Below are 12,447 nucleotides of genomic sequence, written 5' to 3' on the forward strand. Positions count from 1 at the left end.
TATATATGTTCTGCCTGATTGGTGCTTGCAGTCGGATACAGGATTGGATTGGGTGAGATTTCTGGTGAACGGTTCGAACTATTTCTAGATGGCATTGAGCTTTACCTAGGTATACGATAGAGGTATTACAAATTGAATAGAATCAAGTTCAGCAGTGGGCCGTCATAAAATAGGTATTTACTACAGCGTTACTATTAGACGAGACGCCGCATCGCATATAAAATAGCCGAGAGAAGCAAGATCTAGGATATTTCCTACGTCTTCGAATAGAGCAGACAGAGAGTAAGAAGATAAGAAGGTATCAATATTATTTCTTCATGAGGGTATTACATCCATTAACGTAGTATCGCATGGAAAATGGCGTCAATCATCATCATCGCCTGGATCTAGTGCTTGAGGCCCTCTATTATAAGCAAAATCAGCAACTTATCTTCCGCAATAGACCAGGCTTTGTGATAAGAGGCTTACCCTTGTGGACATCAGCCTGAACCTCGTGGGTCTTCTCGTCCTTCTTGTCGAAAAGGGCGTCCTTGGCAGCAGTGACACGCGTGGCAATGTCGGCGTTGTTGTCCTTGGCGACCTCCTTGTTGACCTCCTTCGAGGCTCCGGCTCCGGCGCCCTGGACGGTCTCGCTGACGTAGTTGACGGTGTTCTATGGTGATTGTTGTACTTAGTATATGAATTGATGGATGGGTATTGGTGGGCTGCATACCTTGATGGACTCCATTGTGGTTGTAGGAAGAAGTGTATTCAGGAATGAATATTTTGTTTGAATGGAAATTGTGGTTATAGTAAGTTGTGTATTGAGGAATGAATATTTGAATGAGAATGAACAATTCGAGCAGGGATAACAGGGTCTTTATATGTCTTTCCTGTTCCTAGATAGACCTCGGCCTTCTCCAGTCCATCGTCTACTGTCTAAGGGCATGACATCATGCAGCAGCCCCCCCTGTCCAATGGAGACGCAGTCAGGAACATCCAGGGATTCAACGTTGTGAACAGTGCGAGATCTGCTCAGCCACTGACGCCAGTCTAGTACAGATCCGGCACAGATCTAACACAATTCTGGCACAGATCTGGCCCCTCTACGTCATAAACTCCACTGAAATAACACGTGCAGGCGCGGAACCGAAATCCCGTTCTAGACTGCTGGACTGTCGTGTTGGATGTCTACGGCCGAGACGGGTGTATGGCAGATAGTATTAACTAACGTCTCACATTATGAGGGCGAGTTATGAGTATTTTCCCAGTAACCTGACGATATTCTTGCTGTGACTTTGCTGGACTCTGCTGGCAGTCTGGTCAGGTTTTTGTCCTCTCGTCCGGAGAACACTCGCAGTCAGAGCCAGACTCCTCAGAGATCGACGATCACTCAATTCCTTTTGAGATCACTCCATTTTCCCCTCTGGGCGATGCAAGAAGAGGGGTTGAACGTGGCAACTACTGGCAACTGGGGGGTAGTGGTAACTTGGAAGACTCCACTCCTCGACGACTGTGGCGCAGCGGTCTTCATTTACTGGACGACATTGGTGGCGGTCCTGGAAACAGATTCCGCAAGATGGTGCTAGAATGTCCACGCGGCTTGCTCCGACCGTATTTCGGAAACTGAGTCTTGTCTCTCAACTTTTGCTTGGTAGTTACTAGTTATCCACTGTTAGGCCGCCTCTCGAACATTCCCGCGGCTCGCACCGCCAGCAGGGAAATATGTTCTAGGTTTGCTTCACATGCATATCGGCCGTGGGTTATTTGTGGCTAGTTTGAGGCATTTATTGCTGGTCTAGAACGTTTAAGCGGCGGCCACGATATCATGGGGGTGGCGTTTGTAGATATAATAAATAATATACACTCCGCGAGCTGCACAACTTAATAGCCAACCGCCAGCTCGTAGTTTCTGGAAAATTTACATACATGATAGGAAAACCCAGAAGACTCGATATTACTAGTAATACTTCGCGGTGTAGAGTAAGTAGTGATATACTCCGGTCTGTGTGTATACTGCAACCTCCAGTTCCCTGATTTTGCACTGCAGGCAGATCCACTATAGCGCCACCACTGCCTATCCGATCTAGCGATCTAGACCCCCCCCCTGGCACACAACAGTCTGGAAGAGTGGGGTGCAGCGGCCGCGGAAGGAATACGCTTCTTTCCCTCTGTATGAACTGGATCGGAGACTTGCCGCGTCGATTTCGTTGCGAGTTTCCCTGGGAAAGCACGATTGCTAGTGAACGTCTATTACGACCAGGCCTCGCCAAGTTAACCTGAGTCAGGGTATGGCAACATCTCTTGGCTGTATATATTAGGATGGGTTGTAGCCCTTCATAGCCAGGAAACTGGTAGCGATAATAATTATATCCTGGTCATATGTGCCATTGACTACGGAAAATGCTGTGGATAGACTATACAATTTAATCATATTAACTCCAATGCCAGCGTGATGTCTGATTCCTATGCCCCATTCCACCTCACTATTGCTCCTTGAGTACAGTATCCAGCTATATAGAATAGACCTTGTTAGCAAAAAAAGTACCAGAAGGAAATAGGAAGAAACAGAAAGAATATACCCTTCTTGAAACAGGTTGAAAGCCATACAACCAAGTCAAATACCACATCCAGGCCGCGCTCGGCAGCATCCGGTATATGATCGCCCGCAGCACCTTCCCAGCGACAGGGCCAGGCCAGGACGCGGTATGCAGACGGGCATACCGCGCCGAGAACGAGGCGACATCGTGCGCGCGCTTCTCACGCACGCGGGCGTACGTATCTAGGGCGGCTTTGTCGCCTGCCTGGAGATATAAAGAGATAGAGTCCGCGAGGACCGTGGCGTCTTCGATTGCTTGACAGGCGCCCTGGTTTTGGTTGGAATTATTCAGGAGCTGGATCGTAGTTTACTTACCTGGCCAAAGAACGAAGTCATGGAGTGCGCAGCTGGGACAAGGAATAAGTATCTGTTCGATTTGATGTACAGGTGGATATACGTACCATCCCCAAGAAGAGCAACACGGCCGCGAACCATGTGTGGGAAATCAGCCTCCTCGAAGACATTACTTGCAACGACGCGCTCGGACGAGTTCACGACTGTCCTGGTTATTATCACCAGGAATCTATATCAAGCGTGGATATATACGTACTGGCTTCCACACTGCTGTCCTTCCCAAACGGGTGGAACTTGTCCCCGTACACAGCATTCACGGTTTCAGGGGTTGCGCCCTTCCACACAGACCGGTCTGGATTCTTCGCATCGCGCGCAACGGCCTTGACCCCGATGAACCACTGGCGGTTCTCCTTGCACGGCCAGGTGGTGAGAATGCAGTCGTTGTATAGCATCCAGTGCGCGATGCCCAGATCATCCGTGGAGAGATGCGACAAGGGCTGCGTGTAGCCGGACATGTGCACGCGGCCGGTGAACCGGATTGTATTTTCCGGTTGTAGGCCAATTGATCGAGATAGCTGGTTGGGGGTGTCTCAATCAGTCTGTGTATGTTCCAATATATCACAGCATATACATACAATCCGCCTTGTTACACTGCGGATCCCATCCGCCCCAACCACGATATCAGCATGCACTTCTCGGCCATCGTCGCTCAGAACCCGTAGCGCACCATCATCACCTTCGAAGTTCTCAATATTAGCGACATTCCAGCCCAGATTCACCACCTCCTCGCACCCCGCCGCTTCGTACAGATACCCATGGAACTCGTGCCGCTCAATCGACAGCACATTATATCCGAACCACCGCTTTGCGAGTCCAAAGTCAATAGTGCCCCAGCAGTTATTTTCGCGGTAGACGCGGATTCCATGGAGTTCCTGCGCATTCTGCTTGATCTTGTCGTAGAGACCTAGTTGGTCGAGCGCGGCGAGGCAGTTCGGGGCCAGCGAAATCCCGGCGCCCTGTGGGGTTAGAACCGGGGCGCGCTCTAGGATGATGAAAGAGATTCCGAGTCGGTGCAGAAATGCGCCTAGGGTGAGGCCTCCTATGCCTGCCCCGATAATGGCTACAGCGACTCGAGGGGTTGTGGGTGATGTCTCTACCATAGTCAGGGCTGGGAGATTTCGTGTGTCAGAGTTGGTATCATGAACCATTACCGCGAAAGGTTAATGCCTGTTTTAAACAGTGAAATTTCATGGAAACATGTCGGAGATGTACAGAGAGCGAGAGAAAGTCTCCGTTGGCGTTCGGAGGCTCGTATATGCAGCAGTGAATATCTCCGTTTCGAATTCTGCAAACACGAGGTGGGCTAAATCTAGCCAAAGCCAACTCATCTAATCTATTTACAGTGTTTATTCAATATCCCTCAAAACATCTCTTAGAATGGTTGTCAGTTTGGCCGCAACCCCAGCATCAAAACAGGCATCATGCGTGGCAGCAAAAGGAACCGAAACAAAGCTGCCAAACTGCCCAGCTCGCCATCCATTATTCGGATCGGCGCTATTCTTCCTAGCAAATGCCCTTCTCCCCTCGCTTAGAAGGGGGGAGAGACTGCCCAGCGCTGTACACTTGACCAACGTGACAGCCGTCTCAGGAAGGTGGACACGACGACGCAGTGTCTGATACGACGCCAACATGCGCAAACCCTGCGTAATATGCTCGCGGAGCAGATTCATAAACTCGTCTATATCACCTTGGCTCCCGTCCTCGTCCTCACTATCGGATCCGTAGTCGGTATTCTCCGGGCTGTTTTCGCTACTCCCTTCACCAGACGCCGGGCCACTCCCACCAGGACTACCTTCGACGAACCCCAGCGTATCCGTAGGCCCATTAACACGCCACGCAATAGCATTATACGTAAGAGTTGAAAGAACCTGACGCTCCTGCGTGTCGTGAAAGGGCAGGTATACCTCCGGATTAAGCGAGTCAATCAGAACGACATGTTTGACTGTTTCGCCCTGCGCAGCGAGAATGGCGGCCATTTCGACCGCGATCATCCCGCCCATGGACCAGCCGCCGAGCAGATAGGGGCCCTTGGGCTGCACGTCGCGCCGGATGATGCGGACGTATTCCAGTGCCAGAGAGGGTAGGCTCTTGCTGTGGCGGCGGAAGGTGGAGACGGATTCGAATATAGGGGACGACAGCCCGTAGACGGGCCTTGAAGTGGCTCCTTCTGATAGAGAGCCAAGGGCAAAGTAGGGCAGGGCCAGGCCGGAGATTGCATGGATCAGGATGAGTGGTGTCAAAGGGGACGAGGGATTCCCCTGGATGTGCGCCAGGGTCTCGGCCATTTTGTCCGTGTGGGCTGGCTGATCGGAGGCATAATTCTTGCGATTCAACAGAGAAATATAAACTGCTAAACCATGGGAACTTTTGAGCCCTGGAAATTAAGGGGGCAGGGTGGTATTGCATACACTCCGCTCCGAAGCGGACAGTTCTCAGGGCTAGAGGGGGCCGAGCTTGTTATAAAAGGACGGACACATCCGCTTCCCTGCGTGTTAATCGCTCTAGGACAGCGTACATACCGACGTAACAATGTGGCAGAGTATTGCATTTCTCGCCGTTTTGAATGGGGCCATTGCAGCCCCTACCAGGAGGGCCCCCGGGGCGTTCGACATGCCCCTAACCTGGACGCCCTTTGGTTTTACTACAAACACCATCAAAGTCGGCAACCCACCTCAACCGCTCGATTCCTTCGTGGACTGGACCTGGATCGGCCAATATGCGTTCACCCCGCGCTGCCATGGCAGTCTGCAGGACACCTTCGACTGCCTCCAACCAGGCCAACCGCTGTACAACCAAACTCAGTCGTGGACCTATACCAACCAGTCCAACCTGTACCCTGACAGAAACTGGAATCCAAACCATTTCTTCTTCTACGATGACCTCTCCGTCGGTTTCGGGTCTGATATTCAACAGGTCGGCCCGGACCACCAGGCAAGAGTCACCCTGCAGCTGGCGGACATGCACTTCCAACTGGACTTTGCATACCCATTCGCTGGTGTATATGGTCTCTCACCAGTATTCAAGACGGACAATGCCTCTACGCAGTCACCGTTCTACCAGATGTGGGAGCAGGGTGTTTATCGCTCGCCACTCATCTCCTTCTTGTACTGCCACAACAGCACCTTCGACAGACCGGCGCCCCGTCGCGAGCTCTGCAATGGGAACGACGGCCTGCAATCTCTGGGCGGGCCATCTCCTGTTCTAAGTCTATCAGAAAGCACCTCATCATCATCATCCTCCTCTGGAAAGAAGGGTAAAGACGGTAATGCCACAAACCCAGTGCTATGGTACGACAACATCGTCTTCCCTCCCGTCAACGACATCGACTTTGAATATGAACCCGCGGTATACAACTACTGGGCCGTCCGACTGACGCAGCATCTCATCGGAGACGAGGTGCAAGCCCTCAACACGTCCACCTCTATCGGCGGTAACCCGGCTGCTATCTTCGACCATGCCAGCTACGGCCGCGGCGTGCCCATGTCGGAAAACAGCTATGCGCGGCTGATTGAAATCACAGGCGGGCAGTCAATTACGCTGGACGAAGACAGTGCTCCCAATAACGGCAACCAGTCGTTTGTCTCGGTGGACTGTGCCAAGGTGCCGTCGTTTCCCAGTGTGAAGTTTGTCTTTGAGGGCCATGAGCGGGTGTGGGAGGTTGTACCGGAGAATTATGTTGAGATTCTTGATCTGGGCAAGAAGGAGCAGGTTTGTGTGTTGAACGTTAGGACTCTGAGCGAGGGAGACTTTGTTATTGGCAATTTCGGGGAGACGTTTGCGAAGGACAAGGTTGTCTTGTTTGACTTTGAGAAGCTCAAGGTTGGGCTGGCGGATGTTCCTCGCGGTGCTTATTGAGTTCCTACTATGACACTTGTATACGAAGTTTAGATGGACAAATTATCGAAATACCATTCGACCATAAAAAGCCACTAGCGGTATTGGGCTGTCTTTCTATTGCATTGTATGCCAACACAAATAATAGTATGTTTATAGCATAATATGTGTGATATATTGCCTAAGCCAATATAGAAAGAAGAGAATTATATACAGCAGGAAATATGAAAAGTCAATTCTAAGGATAGAATAACGATATAATGAATACTCAAACCACACTACCAGAATCGCACCTGCACATCCCCCTTAAGCCAGGGACTGCCCACCTTCGAGAAATCCAACCCCCCCAGAGACTCCTCGCTGCTCCCCTCTCCCCAGCCAATCTCACAGCCCTTGACAATACTCGAGACAACCGTCTTGGAAACCAGAATTGCCATCTTCTCCCCAGGACATCGATGACTGCCCGCCCCAAACGGTATATACCGCAGCTGCCCGTTCTCGTTCATCTTCTTGGCCAAGTTACCATCCGCCAGCCATCTTTCGGGCAGGTATTCATCGGGCCTTTCCCACGCTGCAGGATCGTGGTGCGTAAGATAGGGGGATATCAAAACAATGGTTCCCTCTGGGATGGTAATTTGAGTTCCGGCCATGGAGGCGACATCGGTGCGCAGGGTCTTGGGTTTCCGGGCCCAGCGCACGTCGCTGTTGCCGGAATAATGGCGGCCTGTTTCTTTAACGAGGGCGTCCAGGAAGGGAGACTGCTCGAGGGAGTGGGTGGCTAGGTCTTCGCGTAGAAGCTGAAGACGGGCTGGGGATTTGAGCAGCTAGGCTGATTATCAGAGGGGTTGTCCTCTCTCATGACAAAGGGGATGGAAGCTCACCTCTAAGACGGTCCAGGATATACTGGCAACAGTACTAGTATGGGCAGCAAACATAAGGAGTGTATGATGCGCGGCGTAAAATCGGCTCAGATGTGCAGTCGCAGGGTCTTGCAGGGTGTACGAGATATAATCAAGACTATCGCTCCATCCATCTGGACATTTCTCTCTCTCCTGAAGACGAAACCGGAAGATTTCCTGAACACGGTCTCGAGATTTCCACAGATTACGCGCTGGACCATGCGGAACCCAGGCAGGGAGAATCGTATGCCAGATGCTCCCTACATTAGCCTCCATAGTATGCAGCAGATCGTAAAGCTCCTCAACATGGTGGTCGTAAAAATCCTGTCCCATCAAGCACCGCACGATGATCTTGTGGACAAGGAAGGAGATTTCTTCGAATAGGGCTACTGATTGTCCGCCACCGCGAGTCCAACCACTGGCTGCCTTGATGGCTTCTTCGTCCGCAATCTGGGTGTACCTCTCTAGAGTAGCCTTGCGTGAGATCCCACGACTCAGAGACCCGACCATGCTGCGTAAATGGTCGAAGTATCCTGGGACAACGATCTTGTTGAGGAACAGACCCATCCCGTCGCCAAACGACCATATATCCTGTCAAGTCGTTAGCAAACAGATATTATTAAATTGCAGATAGCGTCAGACCTCTCTAGTTTCTAGGTATTCCTTATTCAGCTGAGGACTTCGCAGCCAGATTGTGCGGCCAAATAGCATCGACACAGTAAAGCACTGTCCATGGCTGCTGGTGGCAGCGGAAATGAATCCAACCGGGTCGAGGGTGTATTTCTGCAGGTTTCCCAGGACTGGAAGGCCGATACTGACGGCTGGGATTTTGTCTGAGTGGAGGAAGCACCGCAATACGAGGGCCAGGAGAAAAGACGATAGAATGCTGGCAATGAGAAGGCCGACATTGTAGGAAGAGATAGTTTGGATTTCGTGCACCAGCATGATGGTAAAACAATAAATTGCAGAAGAGTTTGGCATGGATTGAAGATTGAATATTCGTGTTGTGCTTATTTATTTCATTTTTTTTACGAGGTCTGGTTCAACGCAAAACTCTCCGGCGGATGACGGACGTCAGATTTATATCCGCGTATAGTTGATATGGTTCGCTATATATTACGAGACAGTCATTCGCACACCTGCACACCATGATGCAATAATATGCGAAATGACTTCCAAAGAGAAAGTGGCGGATTTTCCTGGCCATACCCAAGACGAAGCTGATGCTGGCCCTCCTGATGGCGGCTCGCGTGCATGGCTGGTGGTGGCCGGTGGCTTCCTCACCTACTTTGTAACATTCGGTGCGTGGAGATTCATAGGTAATGTGCCACAGCTAATGGGAACAGGTCTGCTCAATTCATTTGGGACCTTCCAAGCGTACTACGGACAGACGCTGCTGGCAGGCCGAGACGACAGCGAGATCTCCTGGATCGGCTCTCTACAGCTCTTCTTGCTCTTCATCGGCGGCCTCGCCTTTGGACCCATATTCGACACCAAGGGGTCGAAGATCCTTTTTATCCCGGGGACACTGCTGTTTTCCCTCTCCCTGATGATGGTGAGTCTCTGCACAGAGTACTACCAATTCATTTTGGCGCAGAGCCTGCTCTTCGGCGTTGCAGATGCAATGCTCTTCTACCCGACAATATCTGCAATTCCGCACTGGTTTAGTAGCCGACAGGGGCTGGCAATGGGCATCGTCGTGGCTGGCTCCTCTCTAGGTGGAATTGCGTGGCCTCTCATACTAGAAAGGTTGTTCCACGGCGTTGGATTCCCGTGGGCGATGCGCATTGTTGGGTTTATCAGCTTGGCTCTACTTTTCCCAGCATGCTTCATGGTTACTCCTCGTTCATCGCCTAGAGGATCTGGTAATATCCCCAAGGAGGACGTGATTGCAGGCCTCAAGGATATACGCTACTGGCTGACCGTGATCGGGATGCTTCTTGTGATGTGGGGGATGTTCATTCCCTTTTACTACATCCCGCTGTTTGCCATGGAAAAGGGCATTGACTCTTCGTTTGCTAATGCACTGATCTCGATCCTCAATGTTGGCTCGTTTGTTGGCCGGATCGTTTCCGGTGCCCTGGCAGACAAAGTCGGACGGTGAGTCTCGCCAGATGCATACAAACTGCGTTCGCTGATTTAAAAAAATCCAGGTTTAATGTCACCATCGCGTGCTCACTCGGATCTGGAATTCTTGTCCTATGCCTTCATTGTATCCGCAGCAAAGGCGCGATTGTTGTGCTTACCCTGCTGTACGGATTCAGCTCGGGAGGGCTCATCTCCCTGCAGTCTGCATGCGTAGCGCAGATAACGAGGAACATGCACATAATTGGTTTTATAATCGGAATCATGATGGCAGTGTGCTCGTTAGGAGCCCTGACGGGCAATCCCATCGGCGGAGCTCTCGCGTCGAGGAAGTCTGGGGATGCCCCTGCCTGGGTGGACTTTGGGGGTGCATTATTGCTGGCCGGGACAGCGGTACTGGTTGGTGCGAGGCTTGCTGTTGATTCCCGGCTTTTACGAAGTGTCTGACATGGCGATATTGCGGTGGAACTGATTCGTTTCATGGGTTAATGAGAATACGAGGGTGCTTCCAGCTCCGACGGGATACGGGCATTTTCTCGAGTATACAGACCGCGTAGACTATATAAGGCAGAAACATCACCTCGAGAGTTTCAGAAAATCAAAGCTCTATTTTTCTGTGATCTAAATAAGCATGAGGATCTATTCTTGCACCGTGCTGGCTGCTTTGACCAGCGTGGCTTCAGCCTACCCTCGAACTGCCGGACTCTACAACTGTGTCTCCCATGTCTTTGGAAGCTCTGCGGCACAACGAATTGTCACACCAAGCAACGCTACCTACTTGGACGCCCGGCTAGGCGAGAAAATTCAATTTGATGAGTTGCCGGTGCTCATCGCCTACGCGCAAGATCCCCAAGAGATCGCGCCCTTGATCAAATGTGCCCAGCAAGCGGATATCAAGGCCGTCCCACGAACTGGCGGGCATAGCTTCCAAGCATACTCCGCCTTGAACGGAACCCTGGTAATTGACATTGCACACATAAACGACGTGAATGTCTCCGATGACAGGGAAACCGCCATTGTTGGTGCAGGAATCCGTCTGGGTGCTCTCTACACAGCTCTGAATGAATACGGAACATCGTTTATTGGGGGCATCTGTCCTACAGTCGGCCTAGCAGGATTCCTGGGCTCTGGTGGGTTCAATATGCAGCAGAGATCCCAGGGTCTGGCTGTTGAGCACGTCCTCGCAGCAAAGGTCGTCCTCGCAGATGGGCGCACTGTCGTCGCGTCGCCAGATACCAACCCTGACCTGTTCTTCGCAATCAGGGGTGGCGGAGGAGGGACATACGGTATCATCGTCGAATACACACTATCTCTCACGGCAATCCCACGGTCCGCTATGCTCATGTTGAAGTGGAATGATACTGCATCCCGATTCCCTGCCGCAAAGCAATACCTCGACTGGGCGCCCAAGCAGATACCCGAGTTTATGTCGCAGATCAACGTCTACAGAGACAACGTACAAGTGCTGGGTTGGTATTATGGAGGCACAAAGGACCAGCTCTCTTCTCTAGTGAATTCCTCTGGCCTGCTTGACATTGGTAGCCCCGAGGTAGTCATTGCCGGGGGTTGCAACACGGACAACGCACGCATCTTCGGATACACGACGATGGAGTGTCTCCCTGACGACGAGGTTGACTCGTCTATTCTCAACGTTATTCCAGACCCTTTCAGCCAGGTTGGCAACCACACTCAGTTCCAGTGGAATGAGGTGCCGAAGTCTACGTCCACGCCTGTTGCATATCCATGGGAACGCTTCCACCGTCTAAGCAAGTCGTTTTTTGCTCTCAAAGACAAACCGCTCACGGAGGAGATACTGAAGAGTCTACTTGACCGCATCGCGTCTTTGGATGAGGAGAGCCAAGTCTGGGGTGAGTGGCATGCGTGGAATATCACCACGCCGGAAAAGGGAACCAGCAACGCGTTCCCCTGGAGGGAGAAGGCCTATGCACATCTTGAGTTTCAGATCCATGGTACCCCAGATGATCAGGAGCGCCAGGGGAAGTATGAGGAGTGGTTTGCGGACTTGGAGTCGTATCTGAGGCCTGCTATTGGGGGTGCCAGTTATTCTGGCTATGTGGATGGGAAGATTTCTACGGACCCGTTGACCAGCTACTACGGCGATAATGTGTGCAAGCTTGTCTCAGCGAAGAAGAGATACGATCCAGAGGAGTTCTTCACGAACCCGGCTTCAATTCCGGCTTCTGGGGAGGGATGCTAGGCTGGTAACGGCGTATATGGGTATTGTTAGCTAGTTTAAATCTGTTGACGGTACTCCTGCATCTTACAGTACTTGACCTGAACAAACCAACAGATCATGCCTTATCATTTCTGTCTTTGAATTTATGTGCGTAAACAGCATTGGTAGCCCTAAAATATCAACATTGTACCGATTTAACCATTCCACAATCACCGCGACAAAACCAGAGTCAATCAGATTGCCAATCAGTATCACATAGTTTACAGATCCTCGAAGTCAGCGTCGAGATGATTCACCAGTACATAGACCGTCCCCGGGGAATTATCATGTCTACAATACAGCATCTATTGAGCACTCATCCCTAGGCATCAGTTCCAATGTAGCTAATAATAGATGGTATATCACCGGTTCGACGGAGTTCCACTGTAGCCCCAGTAAGCTCCGTTGATACACGGAGCAGGGCTGGCCGGAGCGCACCGAAGCGCCCACGCCTCGTATCG

The 12,447-nt window shown here is 51.3% G+C and overlaps 7 protein-coding genes across 7 annotated transcripts; 3 read left to right on the forward strand and 4 right to left on the reverse strand.

Moving 5' to 3' along the window:
- Window positions 1-386: 386 nt before the first annotated feature.
- grg1 (putative glucose repressible protein Grg1) lies at window positions 387-727 on the reverse strand (the record flags this gene model as incomplete). Its single annotated transcript, XM_040852524.1, has 3 exons — window positions 387-403; window positions 469-652; window positions 713-727. The coding sequence occupies 3 exons, from the start codon at window positions 725-727 to the stop codon at window positions 387-389; spliced, it is 216 nt and encodes a 71-aa protein (XP_040700205.1).
- Window positions 728-2,465: 1,738 nt separating this feature from the next.
- ASPSYDRAFT_59720 (FAD-dependent oxidoreductase) lies at window positions 2,466-4,032 on the reverse strand (the record flags this gene model as incomplete). The annotated part of the gene is made up of 6 exons (XM_040849741.1): window positions 2,466-2,492; window positions 2,562-2,846; window positions 2,894-2,925; window positions 2,980-3,075; window positions 3,129-3,447; window positions 3,508-4,032. 6 exons carry the CDS (start codon window positions 4,030-4,032, stop codon window positions 2,466-2,468), a joined length of 1,284 nt encoding a protein of 427 aa, XP_040700206.1.
- Window positions 4,033-4,278: 246 nt separating this feature from the next.
- On the reverse strand, window positions 4,279-5,217 carry ASPSYDRAFT_156760 (thioesterase domain-containing protein; the record flags this gene model as incomplete). The annotated part of the gene is made up of 1 exon (XM_040842588.1): window positions 4,279-5,217. One exon carries the CDS (start codon window positions 5,215-5,217, stop codon window positions 4,279-4,281), a length of 939 nt encoding a protein of 312 aa, XP_040700207.1.
- A 244-nt stretch (window positions 5,218-5,461) lies between these two features.
- On the forward strand, window positions 5,462-6,787 carry ASPSYDRAFT_206733 (uncharacterized protein; the record flags this gene model as incomplete). The annotated part of the gene is made up of 2 exons (XM_040843911.1): window positions 5,462-6,130; window positions 6,185-6,787. The coding sequence occupies 2 exons, from the start codon at window positions 5,462-5,464 to the stop codon at window positions 6,785-6,787; spliced, it is 1,272 nt and encodes a 423-aa protein (XP_040700208.1).
- Window positions 6,788-7,044: 257 nt separating this feature from the next.
- Window positions 7,045-8,610, reverse strand: ASPSYDRAFT_134309 (uncharacterized protein; the record flags this gene model as incomplete). Its single annotated transcript, XM_040840671.1, has 3 exons — window positions 7,045-7,590; window positions 7,648-8,256; window positions 8,308-8,610. The coding sequence occupies 3 exons, from the start codon at window positions 8,608-8,610 to the stop codon at window positions 7,045-7,047; spliced, it is 1,458 nt and encodes a 485-aa protein (XP_040700209.1).
- Window positions 8,611-8,833: 223 nt separating this feature from the next.
- Window positions 8,834-9,769, forward strand: ASPSYDRAFT_59724 (uncharacterized protein; the record flags this gene model as incomplete). Its single annotated transcript, XM_040849742.1, has 2 exons — window positions 8,834-8,966; window positions 9,012-9,769. 2 exons carry the CDS (start codon window positions 8,834-8,836, stop codon window positions 9,767-9,769), a joined length of 891 nt encoding a protein of 296 aa, XP_040700210.1.
- A 612-nt stretch (window positions 9,770-10,381) lies between these two features.
- Window positions 10,382-11,968, forward strand: ASPSYDRAFT_59725 (uncharacterized protein; the record flags this gene model as incomplete). Its single annotated transcript, XM_040849743.1, has 1 exon — window positions 10,382-11,968. One exon carries the CDS (start codon window positions 10,382-10,384, stop codon window positions 11,966-11,968), a length of 1,587 nt encoding a protein of 528 aa, XP_040700211.1.
- Window positions 11,969-12,447: the final 479 nt, after the last annotated feature.

The sequence above is a fragment of the Aspergillus sydowii genome, assembly GCF_001890705.1.
Source record: "Aspergillus sydowii CBS 593.65 unplaced genomic scaffold ASPSYscaffold_9, whole genome shotgun sequence".
Classification (NCBI taxonomy): Eukaryota; Fungi; Ascomycota; class Eurotiomycetes; order Eurotiales; family Aspergillaceae; genus Aspergillus; species Aspergillus sydowii.